The sequence below is a fragment of the Fomitiporia mediterranea genome (assembly GCF_000271605.1).
Source record: "Fomitiporia mediterranea MF3/22 unplaced genomic scaffold FOMMEscaffold_3, whole genome shotgun sequence".
Lineage (NCBI taxonomy): Eukaryota > Fungi > Basidiomycota > Agaricomycetes > Hymenochaetales > Hymenochaetaceae > Fomitiporia > Fomitiporia mediterranea.
The window spans coordinates 2,341,091-2,356,638 of record NW_006760388.1 but is presented as its reverse complement, the minus strand read 5'-3'; the positions used below and the strand labels follow the sequence as shown (position 1 = coordinate 2,356,638).

Here is a 15,548-nt window from a genome sequence, read left to right as displayed (position 1 = left end):
ATGTAATCTCAATGCAGCACGTAGAGTCTGGAAAGGAAAGAAAATGAGAGTCTTGTGCTTTCGCCTACGCGCGTCATAAGCACGCGCCGAAAGCCGCTGAATGCCGATGACCCGCGTAGTCAGTCAGCCAGCCGAACCCCAATGTGCTTTTGAAAACATAAAACATTTTAATATTGTCATCGCGATACAGCTACACGATAAGCAAGAGAATCTCGATACATGTGTGAAGGAAGAAATATTGTAATTTCCGGAAACTGCCAAGAAAATCCGATCCAATCAACACAAAAGATAAAAGGGAAAGAAAACGTGCAAAATAAAATAAAGGTCACTTTAAACTGTCCTGCTTGACGGTGAAGGAGATGCTAGTTGAGAACTAGCAAGAGAAAGGGGTGTTCGACGTTCATTCGGAACTTCTCGCATTTCTATCCCACCAGAATTCGGACTGCTCGATCTCCTTCTTTCTCCCGCATTGCGTGTGACGTCCTCAGAGAAAAGGTCGTGCGTGCCATCGTCCACCGGTTCAAGTCCTAAGAGATGCCTAACACCAGCTCCGTTATTTCCCTCATGTACCGTCACTCCAGGCGAATACGGCGGCGGTAGATCCCGCTCATATTTAACTTGTCGCGGGAGCAATAGAAAGCCCATGACATATATGACAGGAATAAACTTAGAATGGCAGGAGTGAGTTCAGACAGCTCGTGCATAATAATCCAAAGTCTACTCACTACCACCCATGCAATCCAGAGATTTGAGAAAATATCGAGATTGATCGGAAGGGCCGTAGCTGTAGTCCAGTCCACCGTCAACCCTGTCCTAACCTACACGAGCTTTAGTCATGAGAACTGTGCTGATCCATGTCATCTCACCTGGTAGAATGCAAGCGCAACAATTGTCATACCCAGTAATCCATGCGCAATATGTCGTGGCGGGTGTCGTTTTGGATAAGCGGGTTTACGGAAGTGGATAAATGTTCCGAAGCATAATTGGATCAAGTACATAGGGAAAAGCAAAATGCCTAACACCTATTATTAACGTGTGAGTCTTAAAACCTACGAAAGGTCCAAGCATTTCTTAAATACCTTATGGGAATCGTTAGCGTGAACCCCGCCTTGAGCGGCGACAGACAAAGGACCTAACGCCCACCCCGTTACAACCACCGGAATACTGAAAACAACTTGTGTCATCCAGTGATAGTAAAACCAATTCTCTGAGAAAGTTCGCCCCCAGCGCGCGATGAGAGCTCCTGCTGGCAAAATCACCAAGAAACCCGCGGCCGAAAGGACAGCATGAGCAATGATGAGCCTCTCGAACGTCTCGAAAGGCTCTTCGCCAGAGGTGGTACCCTCGCCGGATTCGGGAGGTGACGATGCTGAAGAACCAGAATTGGGAGTGTCAGTAGGAAGCATACTAGACGATTCGGGATTCAGAGCTGGAATGTCTTCCGTATTGATATGATTGGACAAGTTCAATGTAAAGTTCCCTGAATCGAGGTGTAATTCCAGGGTCACATCCACAGAAGCTGACATAGGATTGGCAACACCCAGAGCCCAAATGGCATTTTGCTGAACTGTGTCATCCTTAGGAACGGTGAATGCGAGGCGCTGTGCAGTAAGAGGCAAGTCCCAGGTAGAGTAAGTCAGACGGGGTCAAGTTTGACATTCAACCGAAATGTCTGCTCACATTTGAATTAGTCAAAGGATTGAATATAGTTGCAATACGAGGGGGATTTGGATCCGGGTTAGGTTCTACTTCTCCTGTAGCAGTTCTTTGAGACAGCGACACACTGCCGTCGAAATTGGGCCACATGATGACCATTTTCGCGTCCGCCATCTGCATCCCAAAGCCACTGAAGAGACCATAAGGTGAGTGGATACCGAATAAAATTTCGCGGAGCAGTCGTACACAGCCATCCATCCTAGCTGATTCAATGCAGTCAATTGATCTGAAAAAAGTTTCCTTAGAACTGGATACCTCGTGGTGACAGTGACTAACTCACATGTAATCGTGCTGGAATTCACGAAAGCAGTTACGCACATTAACTCGCTACAGAAGTTGTCGCCCTGGACATTTTCCGCGGAAGACAAGAAAATAAACGAGAGACAAAACAGAAAGGCAAGAGACAAGCGTAAGATCATGAAGGAAGAGGACCAAAGAGAAACAGGTCCCGGTGACAATACTCAGGTCGGGCGCATACTGTGAATGAGGTTGTCCGAGTGCCGGCGCGCCCACATGAGTATTGTAGCTTATATATGGCGACCGGCTCTTAAGAATGAGTATCACCGTTTCAACTGAGAACGCTTTCTTGCATATGGGCTGTGTGCCGCGCTTGTCTGATAGTGCGAAAGAAGCGCAGCAGAGCTCGGGATGACCTTAGTGCATAGAGAGCGTGCGCCATGCATCGGGGCGAATGTTGCCATCACTGACATTGGTTCCACGGTCTCCTCACGGTCCAACGAAACTTTGCAGAAAAAGGTCTCGAAGTTCCCATGCTGTGAATTCCTACTCACGGAATTTTAGAATACTAGTATGACCAGTGAGACGATGGTTGGACCAGATTTAGTCGTGGAGTCTTGCCAAGGAGGACTGTTGAGGCTGTGAAGATCGACGCGAAACCTCGATTAAGACGCCTTTCGGAAGGATATCGATATTTTCAGAGGACGGATAGTATAAAAGCCAATTTATGACGCATACCAAGGGCTATTGATGCTAAAATTCGGTAAGATTGACTCATGCGATTATATTTTCTATTTGCACAAATTCTATATGACACTTCAGCTCGTACTCAGAACCCTGTCGAATTGTAACACGCCAAAAAAGAGATATGCTGCTATTTTCTCCCTCATTTACTCAAAAATAATGTCTTCAGCGACAAGCCTGTACTGAATGATTCCGTCTGGGAACCAGCTATACAAATTAATGGTGAGCATATAAGCGCATATATATGAAAAATTAAAACCCACTGGGCGATCTCCTTTTTCGCGCTTTCAACCGAATCAGAGCCATGGCAGATGTTCCGGCCGACAGCAAGAGCATAGTCACCACGGATGGTGCCTAAGTTTGCTTTCAGAACCTTCATGATGGCAGAGAGAGATGTGAAAACACTAACCCGGAGAAGATGCAAGTGGGTTTGTCGCGCCGAGCATTGCACGGCCAGTCTTAACAGCATCGAGGCCTTCCCAAACCATGGCTACGACCGGTCCAGCAGCCATGTACTTGATCAAACCAGGGAAGAAGGGCTTGCCCTTAAGATCCTCGTAGTCTACGTTCATCGATTATAATTACCACTCAGTATAAAGGGATTTGTCACGTCAACTTACGTTTCTCCAGGTGCTCAGGCGTTGCGTGGACCATCTTCATTGCGACAAGCTTGAAACCGCGTTGCTCAAAACGCGAGATGATTGGGCCAACTAGGTTACGTTGGACACCGTCGGGCTACAAGTATATATGCGTGTCAACAGCTGCTTCAGAAGGCAGATGCGAGATCAAAGCATTACCTTGACCATGATGAAAGTCTGTTCGCTTTTGGACATGGTGTAAGAAGGATTGCAGAGTGAGATGAAGAGTGAAGATAGGAGAAGGAAGAATTGCAGCACTGAAAACAGGATGGCTGATTTTTATCAGGGTTGCTTTGACCTCGCGTGGCAGTCAGTTGCTTGTTTATGTAAATAAAAATTATATAATCGCCTGCCAAACAGTCCCAAACTCCCAATCCGACTTCACCCATTTGTCTGCACTCAACTCAGCAGTCTCGTCTTTACAACTCATTCGACCCGCAAAAAATGGCAATTTTCAGTCCATTGGGGATATCGTTCGCGCCTCAAATTCAAAAGTCTCGCACCCTTTATCGCTGGTTCAAGCCTTTCGCGGACTGGTATGCACAAATCGCTGGCTACAGACAGATTGGCCTGAAGTATGACGACTTGCGTAAGTGTGCCATCTCCACGCAACACTCCATGATGCTCAACTGGCTTCGTCCTTACAGTTCTCGAGGAACGCGATGACGTCCAAAAGGTGGGCAACTCATTGTGACACCGCTATCCAGAATTGACATTTGCTGCAGGCTCTTGGTCGTTTGTCAGAACGGGAGGCTTATGACCGCAACCACCGTTTCCGTGTTGCTTCCCAAGCTAGCGTGCTCCATAGGAATTTGTCGAAGGAACACTGGATAAAACCTGAGGAGGTACGTTTCTACTGGTTTTCTGTAGGTCAGAGGCTGAGGAAGTCTATTAATACCAGGACGTGCGGTACCTGCGGCCTCATGTCGAGGAAGTGTGGAAGGAGGATATGGAGAGGGCAAAGTGGGACAACGTTCAGGTCCAGAGGAAGCGATAAATTCGGTCAATATGATCACGTCATAGATTAGGCTACCTTCGTGACCTATTATTCAAATAATACGCAAACTACTTGCCAACTGTTCGTCAATGCACATTCAAACGGGACAGTGTGAAGGAAAACTGGACAATTATCACATTATCAAACATAGAATGCATAGGTTGCAATATCAAAGAGTAAACTGGTGAGAACACATTGCCTCAAATTGACTGTGCTCGCATGATGCATCGGTCTTCAAATAATCCGCACACCACATCAAAATGTAGAAATCGCTCAGAGAGTGCTCGCATGCCTAAAATAATTTGCGCCGTTATTCGGGGGAATAGCTTGCAAGGTAGTCAACTCACTCAAGCATTACTGCACGGCAGCCCTTTCTTGACACAGTTTGAGCACGATCCGCCTCTCTCGTCTTTGTCGCACTAGAAAAGCAGACAAATAGGTCAACCCAATGGTGATCCATAGCCAAAGATAATTACATACTCGTAGCTTTTTATCCTTGCAATTTTGACAGGCTCGGTTGCGAGAGGCAATACCACCCCTCTGTGCAATCATGTCAGGGTTCAGGTGTACATAGGTTGTGGGACCCGACATTTCTGAAAGTTGCAGGATAGGAGGACTTTACACTGAAGAATTGTTGTGTGTTTGCTATGAAGTCAAAGCCATGGAGGGATCCGCTTTATACTCAAAGTACAGTTCGGAAATTGTCTGAGTAGGGTATCGCCTGAGACAAACAACGAAAAGGCAGTATCAATAACAGAGGGGAGCCAAAACCTGGTAACACCGAGATCCTATCACATCTGAGTTGAGGCGGTATCCATAGCGCGTACTTTCCAGTGAAGAACGACATCGAAACAGTCCGCCACCAGCCGCGCGTCAAGGACAACAGAAGAGGCAGGGTTCCATCGAGATCCCCGTTCCGAGAAGCCGTGTCGGGAATTCCCTTTTACAGGAGTTCGTTTCTATGGCCCGGTACGGGTGCAGCACATGCCGTGTGGGCACCACACTTTGTCCACTGTGAGGATAGGGACCTATGGCCTGTCCGTCGACAGCGGACAAGGCGATAACTCAATTAAGCGCAGTTGCAGGGTGCCAAGCGACCTACCAGCGCAACATTGCTTCGTTTCGTCGACGAATATGATCACAGAGTACTCCGACCTGATCGAGTTGACCGGCCATGCAGTTGCTATGTTTTTGCTTGAGAATCACTGAGAATATCCATTTCAATCCTGTTGCGTTCAGCCTCTACCGACTACAAGTAGGCGATACCCATAACTGTGAGTCAATCTTTCAAACCAATAGAACGGAAGTAAACTTCCGCCTTCTCCACTTGTGGTTCAGGGGTGTAGTTGGAGAGTCGCTCTCCGACTCGCCGACATTATGATTATTAGGCTGATGGCCAAACAAGTAAACAAGGCCAAAAGAGCTCGACTCAGAAAACACGTTGGACGTTTCAGAGGATGCTCCGAGGACACTATGCAAGGACAAACTCGCAAGTAACTTGATCCGAAAGCAATGCCTCAAGTAGAGTCATTTCGATAAATAGTCAATTAGTGTTTATTGTGTCTCCATTGAATCAAGAAGCCAAGCCACACTGTTTGACGATCTTAAAGACGCCCGAAGAGCTTCGCAGGTGATTTCGGCCCAGAGAGAAAAAGCGGCGGTGATATCTGAGTAAGAAAAGCAGCAACGAGCCAGGAGCTGTGTAGTTGTGGGCGCTAGGATAATAAGGATATGGTACTAGGCGCGTTAGGTCACGTTTCATCTTCGTGAGTGACGGCTTACGTGATAATCATGCGAACTTCGTCTCCGTGTGGTGACACTGTGGTCACTGTGGTCTACCACCTCGACGCTGGCCTGTGAACACAGAACAGCAACGTGAGATGCACCAACAACTCACAGACAAGACTATTGGTACATGTTTCACGTCTGGACTTCAAACTTAATCTGACGCTCTATCAGTTTGTAAGGGTCTTATCGAGGCTCTGGAACAATGCCACGGTAAATTCTGGGCAAAATACTTCGGAGGGTGTAACGACATTAAAAATGAGTTGAATATGTGTCTGCGGAAGGAGGTAAATGTTAAATTTAATGTTTTCGTTTCAGGCATTCTGCTGACATTTTTCTGATGCTCTGTAGCGTTTTGAACGGACAAGACGGAATGCCGAAGAGTCGAAAATTCGTCAGGAACGGAGAAAAAAAGCTTTAGAGGAACTCCACAAGGATGATTAATCAATATTCACACATAATTTTGGGCAATTCGGCATGTAAGGACCAAGCCTTTACAGTCAACGATTTGCCTTTTTGCGCTAATAACCCCGCGCCCGTTTACAATTGACACAGTGTAAACCACATACATTTGCATCAATTCACAAACACTGCTCTCTGATAGTTCACGATGGCATCATTGTTGTCCCCATCACAATGATGAAAATTTAAGCAGGCCTTGACGAGTATGCGTGTGCTAGTGACATTCTATGCCTATTGCGACGGGTCAAAGCCCTTGGGAAACACCTGCCTCACGTTCACGTTGATACGCGTGCTTTGAAGGTAACGACTGTAGATCGCCCAGTCAGAACCTGGACATGATCGTATGTCAAGACGCTCAGGTAACGTCCCTTCGAGAACCCTGGGGACGCCTTTAGGATGTACAGTCAATTTTTTTAATCATTAAGTTTTACCTCTAGGTAGCTTACCGTGGTAGACTCTTCTGCAAGCCGGACCAGCCATCACAATGGCATCCCCGGATCTCAGCAGAATCGCCACCGGTTCTTGGTCCCTAGTGGGACCACCGATCAAGAACACAGCTGCGTTTCCCAAGCTACAAAATTCCGTGAAATGATAGGTGGAGATATCGGTGTGTCAAAGAATGACGTACGACAAGGAGACGAGAGGCGAGGTGGCACAGACTTCTGCCCGATCAACATGTCCCATCAACGTATCCTATAAAATGCGCATTGCTAACTTGTTATCATGGAGCAAGTATGGAAAGCTCGTGATTTTGTTTTACCTTGTACTGGTAAAAATTGACGATACCAGCGTCGGGCTCTGCATGAAGATGGTCGCATCAGACTATGCTATTTGTCCGATGTCAAGTATTGGGTTTCGTACCATAAGTCATGTCCCAGCTCTCCCAGTCTGGACCAGTTTCACTCCACCTAGATTGCTCTTCAGAAGAAGAAGAGGCTCCGACAAACACATTTGTCCAGTCAATTGATCTAACAACTTCTTTACAGATTGACCTTACGGGTTCTCCGACTTCTATTTTTCCTCTATTGAATTCATACTTTTTTGACCCCCAATTGTAAAACCATCCAATATTTGCCCATCTAAGTTTCGTGATAAGCTCGGACGTCGTGGCTAAGCCCGACCTTGGTGACAATTTAGGTGGCAAATTCGTCTGAGACAAAGACTCGCGTTGCTGTTGATCCTTAGCTGGTGAATTTGCAAAAATGGTCGAATCATTTCTCCGCAGCGGGATGACTCGCTTGTCTGATCGAACGTGTACATCCCAGAGCCCTTCTTTCGGGATATCGTAGTGTGCGTCGAGGTTAGTCTCGTTTGGATGACGTGCATGTTCGGTAAGACTCCAGCGAACGAGTTGTCTTTGAGTTTCATGGCACAGATAACCAGGTAGTATTACTAAACCTAAAGCCAGAAGCCATTGAGGTAACGTCAAAATTGTCATTGTTCGGTAAATGACGGCAACCAACCAGGAATCTGAGGCACGCAAAATGCCCTCCTTCGTCTCCTGTCTGGCACGTCTTTCTTCAGTTCTATCTCCCGGGTCCGAACGGCATCGGTAGCTCCTTTCCATTTCCCCATATCTACCTCAGTCTGCCTCTCAGCATCTAGCAAAGCAAGGTCCAGCACTTCTGAAAGGTCTGGAGAGGGGTACCTCGTCATAAATTTCTTCTCCGAGGTACGAAAGGCAGTCCATTTAGACGTGTCCTCGGGAGGACGGTGTCGATTGCTTCTTAGGTATTGCTTGCGTGCCTTATTGTAGTCTGGGCTTCCTGGAAGAAGAGAACCCGGCCCCAGTGACTCCTCCATGATTTGGAATTTGGCGAAGAAAGCTTCGCTCCGAGTTATATGTTAGGCAACAGTAATAATACTTAGAGTACGAGTGGAAACTGTTTTAAGGGTTTCCCACACGTGGATAACCACATGTGGAAAACTAGCAGGGCAGTTTCCAACGTTGTCAATTACAGTTAAATGTATTACGTAATATACCTAAAATAGTAAATTTTCTCAGAAAATGCAAGAATTTGGTAGGGTTAACAAACAGTAGATGTTGTATTTCAACCTCTCTAGAGGAGAGGACTTGTACAAACATAATTGTATACTTTATTCCCTTGTTTTTCTTTTTTTGTACAACTTATATGTTACTTAATACAGTTCACCACACGGTATTTTTCCTGTTTCAGTTCCCCTCGTGGTTATCCTCATGGGTAACCCACGTGGATAACCTCAATGTGGCAAACTGGCCAGTTTCCACTCGTACTCTAAGTTACAGTATGAAGACAAATGCAATGATTCGGTGGGTGACACTGAGTCGAAATTGTATGTGTCACGTGACTAAGGGAGGATGTTTTCATATTCACCCAAGTGAACTGGTTTTTTTTTGCGCCAATCATGTATTTAACGATCCCGCTTCACTCTCTCGAGAAAAGGTATCGAAATCAGAACCATACAATATTAATACAATTACCCAGCAGAGACCTCAAGATAGGAAAACGTAAAGTCTGCAAGGGCTACAACTACAAGCAAGCACAAGCAGCTTTATTTCTACCACGAGTGGTGACCACCACTAACGAGTATGCTGCAAGTTTGATTTAGTTTCCAAACGTTACTTCCAGATGACAAAGCAAACTCACTCGCTACCAGTACAGAACGTAGAAGCATCCGATGCAAGCCAAGCTACGACTCCTCGTAACTCATCCGGTCTCCCCAAACGACCCAAAGGATTCAAGTTCGACCATTTGTCAAACAATTCCGGATACTTGTCAAGGTACGCCGCTGTCATACTTGTTCAAAATTTACATGTCAGAACGAAATTAACGTTCCAAATACACAATTAATCAAAACCGTACTTCGTATAGATATGTCCAGGCGACAATGTATTGACCCTAATTCTCTTCGGGCCTAGTTCACAGGCCATACTACGTCCCATCTGTCGAGTTGTCAAGTCGTCAAGTCAGAAGGCACATCCTCGAGACCCGATATTCAATCGCCGATGTTTCGTGTAAAGCAGACATACCTGAATGACCGCCGACTTACTCGTATTGTACGCTACCCACGCATGGTCCTGAAACAAGAATGGTGTATAAGTAAATATGCATACAGAGCAACAAATAAACGAAACAATTAATTGAGTGAATTCCATCATTATCATTCATCATTTTATCATTCATCAATCATCATTTTTTTTACCACCACTATGACCACTGCACATTGAGAGAAAAAACTCACCCTATTAGTGATGCTCCCACTCATAGAAGCAATAAGGATGATACTGCCCGGTGTACCAAAGCGGGTCATCTGACGACCCACCGCTTGTGCAGTGTACAGAACACCATGCACGTTTACATTCATAACTTTCTGGAACTCCTCAGCAGGGTACTCAAGGCAATCGAATCCTTGAAGGATACCCGCAGCAGCAACGCACGCGTCCATCCGTTTCTCCTTATCACCAATCTTCGCAACAGCGTCCCATACAGCCTTTTGGTCCGTCACGTCCACACTAGCATATTCGAGCTTCGCACCCTTAACGTTCATCTTTTTCACATAATCTCGCGTCGCACTCCATTCTTTTCCTGGTTGACTAGGTAAGTCGAGACAATAAACAGTTGCACCTTGTTCGCAGAGAGTTTCAGCCATCTCGAGTCCCAAACCGCGGTTCCCGCCCGAAACGACCGCAACACGCCCCGTCAGATCGAATTCCTTCTGAATCGTCGGACGCGGCTTGAAAGATGGATCATTTGCTGCTTTTAGTGCAGCTTCTACGCCTAGTGGGCCTAATGGTGACACTGATTGCACCCTCTTATTATTCTTGTCAAGTCTACACGCTGTAGACGCGAATGACCGTGTAGCACGTAGACCAAAGCCCCCACACACGATCGTCTGATTCCGTAGGTGCAATGACGACAACGACGTCGTTGGCCTTACGAACCTCGATGCACGAAGAGCGGACATAGTGTGTCAAGGTGATAGTAAGCAGCCGAGTCTATCGTCGTCTTTGCTTTGATATGAGTATGAGAACACTGTCAAGTAAGCAGCTAAGTTTATCGTCGCCTTCGCTGATATGAGATATGGGAGCAATAAGTAGACAAATATGACTGGTAGTAAATAACATTGACTAGCCCGTGAGACAGACCAACTGGAGGAACCGTCTTGCCTATTCCTCCAAGCGGCATGGACTCTAGACCAGCTGACCTACGTTCGGGGTCATATGTGAAATCGGCACAACCCCCGTCCAGTACAAAGTAGCCGGATGTATTACTATTATTGCATTGCGCACCTATCCAAGATGTGAGTAAACAATTACGCGCATAAGTACAACAGCCCACTCAGAAAGCTTCTAGACTAGACAAGATGTAAAGGACATGATCCGCGGCCTCACCAGGTTCAAGTAGTGAGGTAATACCTAATCGATATCGTGCAGACAAGGGTTAAAGGAAGCTCAGCGGTGAGTCAATAGAATGTATGCATTAGCTGTCCAACTTCTAATGCCTCATTATGATCGAGCCTAAGTGTATGTACACTGTGTCCCTCGTTAACATTAGACTGCGGTGAGATCCGGCATATGATATCCGATCTGGATTCTCCATTGGCCTTGAACCTTCTCATACATCGGGCAAGAAATTTACTTTTTTGTCGATTACATGTAAAGAACAAACCACCCTGGATGGAAGTACATAGTACGCCATATAGAAGTCCGCGCCACAAATCATATACGCATGGGTACAAGCAAGCAAACTAGAATTACACAGATCCCGTAGAATAGAATAGGTAAATAACAAAATCAATTAGATGAAAGTAACAGAACGGAAGCATTGCGTCGTCGGCCAAGCAGATCATACAAAATAAATTACGAATTGAAATGAAAGATGTCGTTTCTCGTTCTCTTGGTGTCTTACAGTCAAGTCAGCAAAAGTAAATCGTACCAGCTTCAGCAATCTCATGTGTTAGATTTATTCTCGTAAGTCCTTAGGAAGTCACGGCGCGAGCTTTCCGTTCAATCGTCGAAGCGTAGTCAATCCCCACGCAGTCGGAGTGTGCGTCAAGGTTAGTCTCGTTTGGATGACGTGCATGTTCGGTAAGGCTCCAACGAACGAGTTGTCTTTGAGTTTCATGGCACAGATATCCCGTAGTATTACTAAACCTAAAGCCAGAAGCCACTGAGGTAACGTCAAAATTGTCATTGTTCGGTAAATGACGGCAACCAACCAGGAATCTGAGGCACGCAAAATGCCTTCCTTCGTCTCCTGTCTGGCAGGTCTTTCTTCAGTTCTATCTCCCGGGTCCGAACGGCATTGGTAGTTCCTTTCCATTTCCCCATATCTACCTCGGTCTGCCTCTCAGCATCTAGCAAAACAAGGTCCAACACTCTTGATAGGCTGGAGGAGGGTACTTCGTCATGCATTTCTTCTCCGAGGTACGAAACGCAGTTCATTTAGACGTGTCCTCGGGAAGACGGTGTCGGTTGCTTCTTAGATATTGTCTGTGTGCTTTATTGTAGTCTGAGCTTCCTGGCAGAAAAGAACTCGGTACCAGTGAGTCTTTCATGATTTTGGAATTTGGCAAAGAAAACCTCATTCTGAGTTTTAAGTTAGGCAACACTACGAAGACAAACACAATTCGGTCGAAACTGTCTGCATCACGTGACCAGTAAGACATTTGTCTGAATTCACGCAGCATCTTGTGTTGCAGCTTCCTCTATTAGCGTTAATCATGCACTTAACGATCCCGCTTCGCTCTCACACAAACAAATATCGAAATTCGGACCATAAAATATTAATACAATTACCCAGCTGAGATTTCAAGAATAGGAATACGTAAAGTCTGCAAGGGCTACCAACTACAAGCAAGCACAAGCAGCTTTATTTCTACCACGAGTGGTGACCACCACTAACGAGTATGCTGCAAATTCGATTAATCTTCCAAATGTTGCATCCAGATGAGGAGGTAAACTCACTCGCTACCAGTACAGAACGTAGAAGCGTCCGATGCAAGCCAAGCTACGACTCCACGCAACTCATCCGGTCTCCCGAAGCGACCCAAAGGATTCAAGTTCGACCATTTTTCAAACAGTTCCGGATACTTGTCAAGGTACGCCGCCATCAAACTTGTTAGAGATTTACACGTTAGAACGAGATTAATCTTGCAAACATTCACTTAATCAATCACATACTTCGTATACATATGTCCAGGCGACAATGTATTGACCCTAATTTTCTTCGGGCCTAGCTCACAGGCCAAACTACGTCCCATCTGTCAAGTCGTCAAGTAAGTCAAAAGGGCACACACATATCCCTGACACCCAGGTATTCAATCGCCGATGTTTCATGTAAAGCAGACATACCTGAATGACCGCCGACTTGCTCGTATTGTATGCTACCCACGCATGGCCCTGAAACAAGAACGGTGTATAAGTAAACATGCATATAGTGCAACAAACAAATGAAACAATTAATTGAGTGAGTTCCATCATTATCATTCATCAATCATCATTTTTTCTCTCTCTAAAATCACTAGGACCACTGCATATCGAGAGAAAAAGCTCACCATGTTAGTGATGCTCCCACTCATAGAAGCAATAAGGATGATACTGCCCGGTGTACCAAAGCGTACCATCTGGCGTCCCACCGCTTGTGCAGTATACAGAACACCATTCACGTTTACGTTCATAACTTTCTGGAACTCCTCAGCAGGGTACTCAAGGCAGTCGAATTCCTGAAAGATACCCGCAGCAGCGACACACGCGTCCATCCTTTTCTCCTTATCCCCAATCTTCGCAACAGCATCCCATACAGCCTTTTGATCCGTCACGTCCACACTAGCATATTCGAGTTTCGCACCCTTGATATTCATCTTTTTCACATAATCCCGCGTCGCGATCCATTCTTCTCCTGGTTGAGTAGGTAGGTCGAGACAATAAACAGCAGCACCTTGCTCGGCGAGCGTTTCAGCCATCTCGAGCCCCAAATTGCGGTTCCCACCCGACACAACTGCAACACGTCCTGTCAAGTCGAATTCCTTCTGAATCGTCGGACGCGGTTTGAAAGATGGGTCATTTGCTGCTTTCAGCGCGGCTTCTACACCCAGTGGGCCTAATGGCGACACCGATTGTACCCTCTTATTCTTACTATCGAGACTATATGCTGTGGACGCGAATGATCGTGCAGCGTGTAGAGTCAGGCGTGTAGATACGAATGCTTGGTTCCTCAGCCATGTCGATGCTGGCCTTACGGACCTCGATGCACGAAGAGTGGACATAGTGTGTTAGTGTGTCTGGGTGATAGTAAACAGTTAAGATTATCGTTGTCTTTTTTGATATAGGATATGGGAGCAATAAGTAGACAGAGATAGTAAATAGCACTAGTCCATTTCAATATTCTGGGATGGCACAATGGGGAGGACCCTTCGGTAGCAAAAAGCGAGCGGATGATAATCTACACGTGTCCTTGAATCCTCCAGTTTCTTATTCACATATCAGGCTAGCTAGAAATGCATGTGTCGATTATATATGTAAAGAAACAAACCACCCTGGACGGAATTACATAGTTCTCCCTATAGAAGGACGTGCCACGGATCATATATGCATGGCTACAAACAAACTAGAATTACACAAATCCCATAGAATAGAACGGGTCAACAACAAAATCAAAATCAGATGAAAGTTATAGAAGCAATGTGCCATCGGCCAAGCAGATTATGCAAAATGAAGTACAAATTACAATGAAGACGTCGTTTCTCGTTCTCCTGGTACCTTACAATTTAGTCAGCATAAGTTGTAGTAGCTGCAGGCGGAACACACACCTCGTATGTTGGACTTATTCTCGCAAGTCTTTGGGAACTCGGATAAGCCACGGCGTAAGCCTTCCGTTCAATCGTCGAAGCGTAGCCAATCCCCAAGCCGTCGGAGGTTCCTCCCCATTCCATTGATCTTCAAGCCTCATAATCTTGTCGTCCTCATCCAAATTAACGATTATGATGGACTTGACAGTCTAAATCATAATAATAGTTTAGTGACTCCCGATCACGGAGGTCGGCAATTGAACAAATGAAGACAAACATGTTTAGTCCCCAAGAATCGCACCGTGTATTGCTGTGTCTGCGAGTAGACGATGCGATTTGGATGCAGTGTGGAGGAGAGGACCCGACTTGCTCGTGTCTCCGATTTTGCGAATATCTTTGGCTGGGAAGAATTACGAAATTGGGATGAGACATTTGTGCTGATATTTGCTTGAGCGTGAGCCTACCAGTGCATACCACTACGAGAAACAAGGTATGAGAATGAGTCTAGGTTGAACGTGCGTGGCGGTTTGAATGCACTACGCACCTGTGACGCAATCTCCTGGACACCCTTGCTATACGTTAACGGGTCCTGTACATTGCCAATTATTTTAGTGCAAAGGTCCGGAATACGGAACTTTGAGTCACACATACCTCAAACTCTGCATCTTCCCTGAAGCTCCTACGAAAGATCTCCGCAGTCGGTCGACAACAGTAAAGCTATACGCACACGCATACACACATTCAGTAACCGTGGTCTTCATTCAGGGGGCCAGTGTGTTTGAGACAAAGCTCACCTCACTCAAGTCGCTGATTATCCGCTGATGGGACTCCGTAAGTTCAGACGGATCTCGCGAACCGCTAGCCCGTTGGACGTCTGATCGTCTATGATGTACCTTGGCACCAGAGTAATGAGCCCCACTCGCCGCAGATCCCAGTATTCCACTCGGTTTGGGCACAAAGGACGGGTGAAATACTTGTGTTGGCTGATCAGAGGTGTCTGAGCCGTCCGACGGCGGTGGTGTGGGCTGTGAATTGTGAAAATGCATTAGATGCTATAATGAGAGAAGGTGGTGGTGGTGGTGGTAATCAGCAAGAGGTTAGAGTACTAGGATAGACTGTAGTCAGAGTCGGACTCGGCGTATGCGCGTGTGTCCGGAAATAGTCACTGGTGGACGTCATGTGCGGTGCGTGTTGTTCCG

At 46.1% G+C, this 15,548-nt stretch overlaps 8 protein-coding genes across 8 annotated transcripts; 1 reads left to right on the top strand and 7 right to left on the bottom strand.

Annotated features, from left to right (window-relative positions):
- Positions 1-169: 169 nt before the first annotated feature.
- On the bottom strand, positions 170-2,485 carry FOMMEDRAFT_104262 (uncharacterized protein). Its single transcript, XM_007263999.1, has 7 exons — positions 1,997-2,485; positions 1,903-1,942; positions 1,681-1,846; positions 1,080-1,601; positions 867-1,022; positions 726-818; positions 170-666 (listed from the first exon to the last, which is right to left on the bottom strand). Exons 1-7 carry the CDS (start codon positions 2,133-2,135, stop codon positions 331-333), a joined length of 1,452 nt encoding a protein of 483 aa, XP_007264061.1. The 5' UTR covers positions 2,136-2,485; the 3' UTR covers positions 170-330.
- Positions 2,486-2,709: 224 nt separating this feature from the next.
- Positions 2,710-3,584, bottom strand: FOMMEDRAFT_139224 (nucleoside diphosphate kinase). The gene is made up of 5 exons (XM_007263998.1): positions 3,495-3,584; positions 3,318-3,432; positions 3,107-3,259; positions 2,961-3,051; positions 2,710-2,904 (listed from the first exon to the last, which is right to left on the bottom strand). Exons 1-5 carry the CDS (start codon positions 3,528-3,530, stop codon positions 2,844-2,846), a joined length of 456 nt encoding a protein of 151 aa, XP_007264060.1. The 5' UTR covers positions 3,531-3,584; the 3' UTR covers positions 2,710-2,843.
- A 195-nt stretch (positions 3,585-3,779) lies between these two features.
- On the top strand, positions 3,780-4,332 carry FOMMEDRAFT_77474 (cytochrome bd ubiquinol oxidase; the record flags this gene model as incomplete). Its single annotated transcript, XM_007263997.1, has 4 exons — positions 3,780-3,924; positions 3,983-4,011; positions 4,061-4,180; positions 4,237-4,332. The coding sequence occupies 4 exons, from the start codon at positions 3,780-3,782 to the stop codon at positions 4,330-4,332; spliced, it is 390 nt and encodes a 129-aa protein (XP_007264059.1).
- A 1,846-nt stretch (positions 4,333-6,178) lies between these two features.
- FOMMEDRAFT_145266 (uncharacterized protein) lies at positions 6,179-8,382 on the bottom strand (the record flags this gene model as incomplete). Its single annotated transcript, XM_007263996.1, has 9 exons — positions 6,179-6,243; positions 6,292-6,404; positions 6,469-6,596; positions 6,673-6,968; positions 7,026-7,150; positions 7,208-7,272; positions 7,340-7,377; positions 7,441-7,977; positions 8,043-8,382. The coding sequence occupies 6 exons, from the start codon at positions 8,380-8,382 to the stop codon at positions 6,811-6,813; spliced, it is 1,263 nt and encodes a 420-aa protein (XP_007264058.1). The 3' UTR covers positions 6,179-6,243; positions 6,292-6,404; positions 6,469-6,596; positions 6,673-6,810.
- A 624-nt stretch (positions 8,383-9,006) lies between these two features.
- Positions 9,007-10,806, bottom strand: FOMMEDRAFT_18138 (NAD-binding protein). Its single transcript, XM_007263995.1, has 5 exons — positions 9,802-10,806; positions 9,590-9,637; positions 9,423-9,502; positions 9,207-9,356; positions 9,007-9,151 (listed from the first exon to the last, which is right to left on the bottom strand). Exons 1-5 carry the CDS (start codon positions 10,522-10,524, stop codon positions 9,118-9,120), a joined length of 1,035 nt encoding a protein of 344 aa, XP_007264057.1. The 5' UTR covers positions 10,525-10,806; the 3' UTR covers positions 9,007-9,117.
- A 732-nt stretch (positions 10,807-11,538) lies between these two features.
- On the bottom strand, positions 11,539-12,004 carry FOMMEDRAFT_153255 (uncharacterized protein; the record flags this gene model as incomplete). Its single annotated transcript, XM_007263994.1, has 2 exons — positions 11,539-11,729; positions 11,779-12,004. 2 exons carry the CDS (start codon positions 12,002-12,004, stop codon positions 11,539-11,541), a joined length of 417 nt encoding a protein of 138 aa, XP_007264056.1.
- Positions 12,005-12,437: 433 nt separating this feature from the next.
- On the bottom strand, positions 12,438-13,827 carry FOMMEDRAFT_153254 (NAD-binding protein; the record flags this gene model as incomplete). The annotated part of the gene is made up of 5 exons (XM_007263993.1): positions 12,438-12,471; positions 12,527-12,676; positions 12,743-12,822; positions 12,914-12,961; positions 13,117-13,827. 5 exons carry the CDS (start codon positions 13,825-13,827, stop codon positions 12,438-12,440), a joined length of 1,023 nt encoding a protein of 340 aa, XP_007264055.1.
- A 226-nt stretch (positions 13,828-14,053) lies between these two features.
- Positions 14,054-15,417, bottom strand: FOMMEDRAFT_18137 (uncharacterized protein). The gene is made up of 7 exons (XM_007263992.1): positions 15,144-15,417; positions 15,001-15,066; positions 14,894-14,938; positions 14,814-14,825; positions 14,627-14,749; positions 14,371-14,558; positions 14,054-14,320 (listed from the first exon to the last, which is right to left on the bottom strand). Exons 1-6 carry the CDS (start codon positions 15,393-15,395, stop codon positions 14,385-14,387), a joined length of 672 nt encoding a protein of 223 aa, XP_007264054.1. The 5' UTR covers positions 15,396-15,417; the 3' UTR covers positions 14,054-14,320; positions 14,371-14,384.
- Between the last annotated feature and the right edge of the window lie 131 nt (positions 15,418-15,548).

What these genes read in the sequence shown, in the direction of transcription:
- FOMMEDRAFT_139224 (XM_007263998.1), bottom strand. Translation starts at nt 3,530, where the DNA reads ATGTCCAAAAGCGAACAGACTTTCATCATGGTCAAG. An exon ending in AGACTTTCATCATGGTCAAG is followed by an intron (nt 3,433 to 3,494) that starts GTAATGCTTTGA and finishes ATATACTTGTAG; the next exon opens with CCCGACGGTGTCCAACGTAA. An exon ending in CCCACTTGCATCTTCTCCGG is followed by an intron (nt 3,052 to 3,106) that starts GTTAGTGTTTTC and finishes AAGCAAACTTAG; the next exon opens with GCACCATCCGTGGTGACTAT.
- FOMMEDRAFT_18138 (XM_007263995.1), bottom strand. Translation starts at nt 10,524, where the DNA reads ATGTCCGCTCTTCGTGCATCGAGGTTCGTAAGGCCAACGACGTCGTTG. An exon ending in CCTGGACATATCTATACGAA is followed by an intron (nt 9,357 to 9,422) that starts GTACGGTTTTGA and finishes ATTTTGAACAAG; the next exon opens with TATGACAGCGGCGTACCTTG. An exon ending in ACGTTCTGTACTGGTAGCGA is followed by an intron (nt 9,152 to 9,206) that starts GTGAGTTTGCTT and finishes TCAAACTTGCAG; the next exon opens with CATACTCGTTAGTGGTGGTC.
- FOMMEDRAFT_104262 (XM_007263999.1), bottom strand. Translation starts at nt 2,135, where the DNA reads ATGATCTTACGCTTGTCTCTTGCCTTTCTGTTTTGTCTCTCGTTTATT. An exon ending in ACGCTAACGATTCCCATAAG is followed by an intron (nt 1,023 to 1,079) that starts GTATTTAAGAAA and finishes CGTTAATAATAG; the next exon opens with GTGTTAGGCATTTTGCTTTT. An exon ending in TCTGGATTGCATGGGTGGTA is followed by an intron (nt 667 to 725) that starts GTGAGTAGACTT and finishes TGCCATTCTAAG; the next exon opens with TTTATTCCTGTCATATATGT.
- FOMMEDRAFT_18137 (XM_007263992.1), bottom strand. Translation starts at nt 15,395, where the DNA reads ATGCATTTTCACAATTCACAGCCCACACCACCGCCGTCGGACGGCTCA. An exon ending in TAATCAGCGACTTGAGTGAG is followed by an intron (nt 15,067 to 15,143) that starts GTGAGCTTTGTC and finishes GTGTGCGTATAG; the next exon opens with CTTTACTGTTGTCGACCGAC. An exon ending in GATTCTTGGGGACTAAACAT is followed by an intron (nt 14,559 to 14,626) that starts GTTTGTCTTCAT and finishes ATTATGATTTAG; the next exon opens with ACTGTCAAGTCCATCATAAT.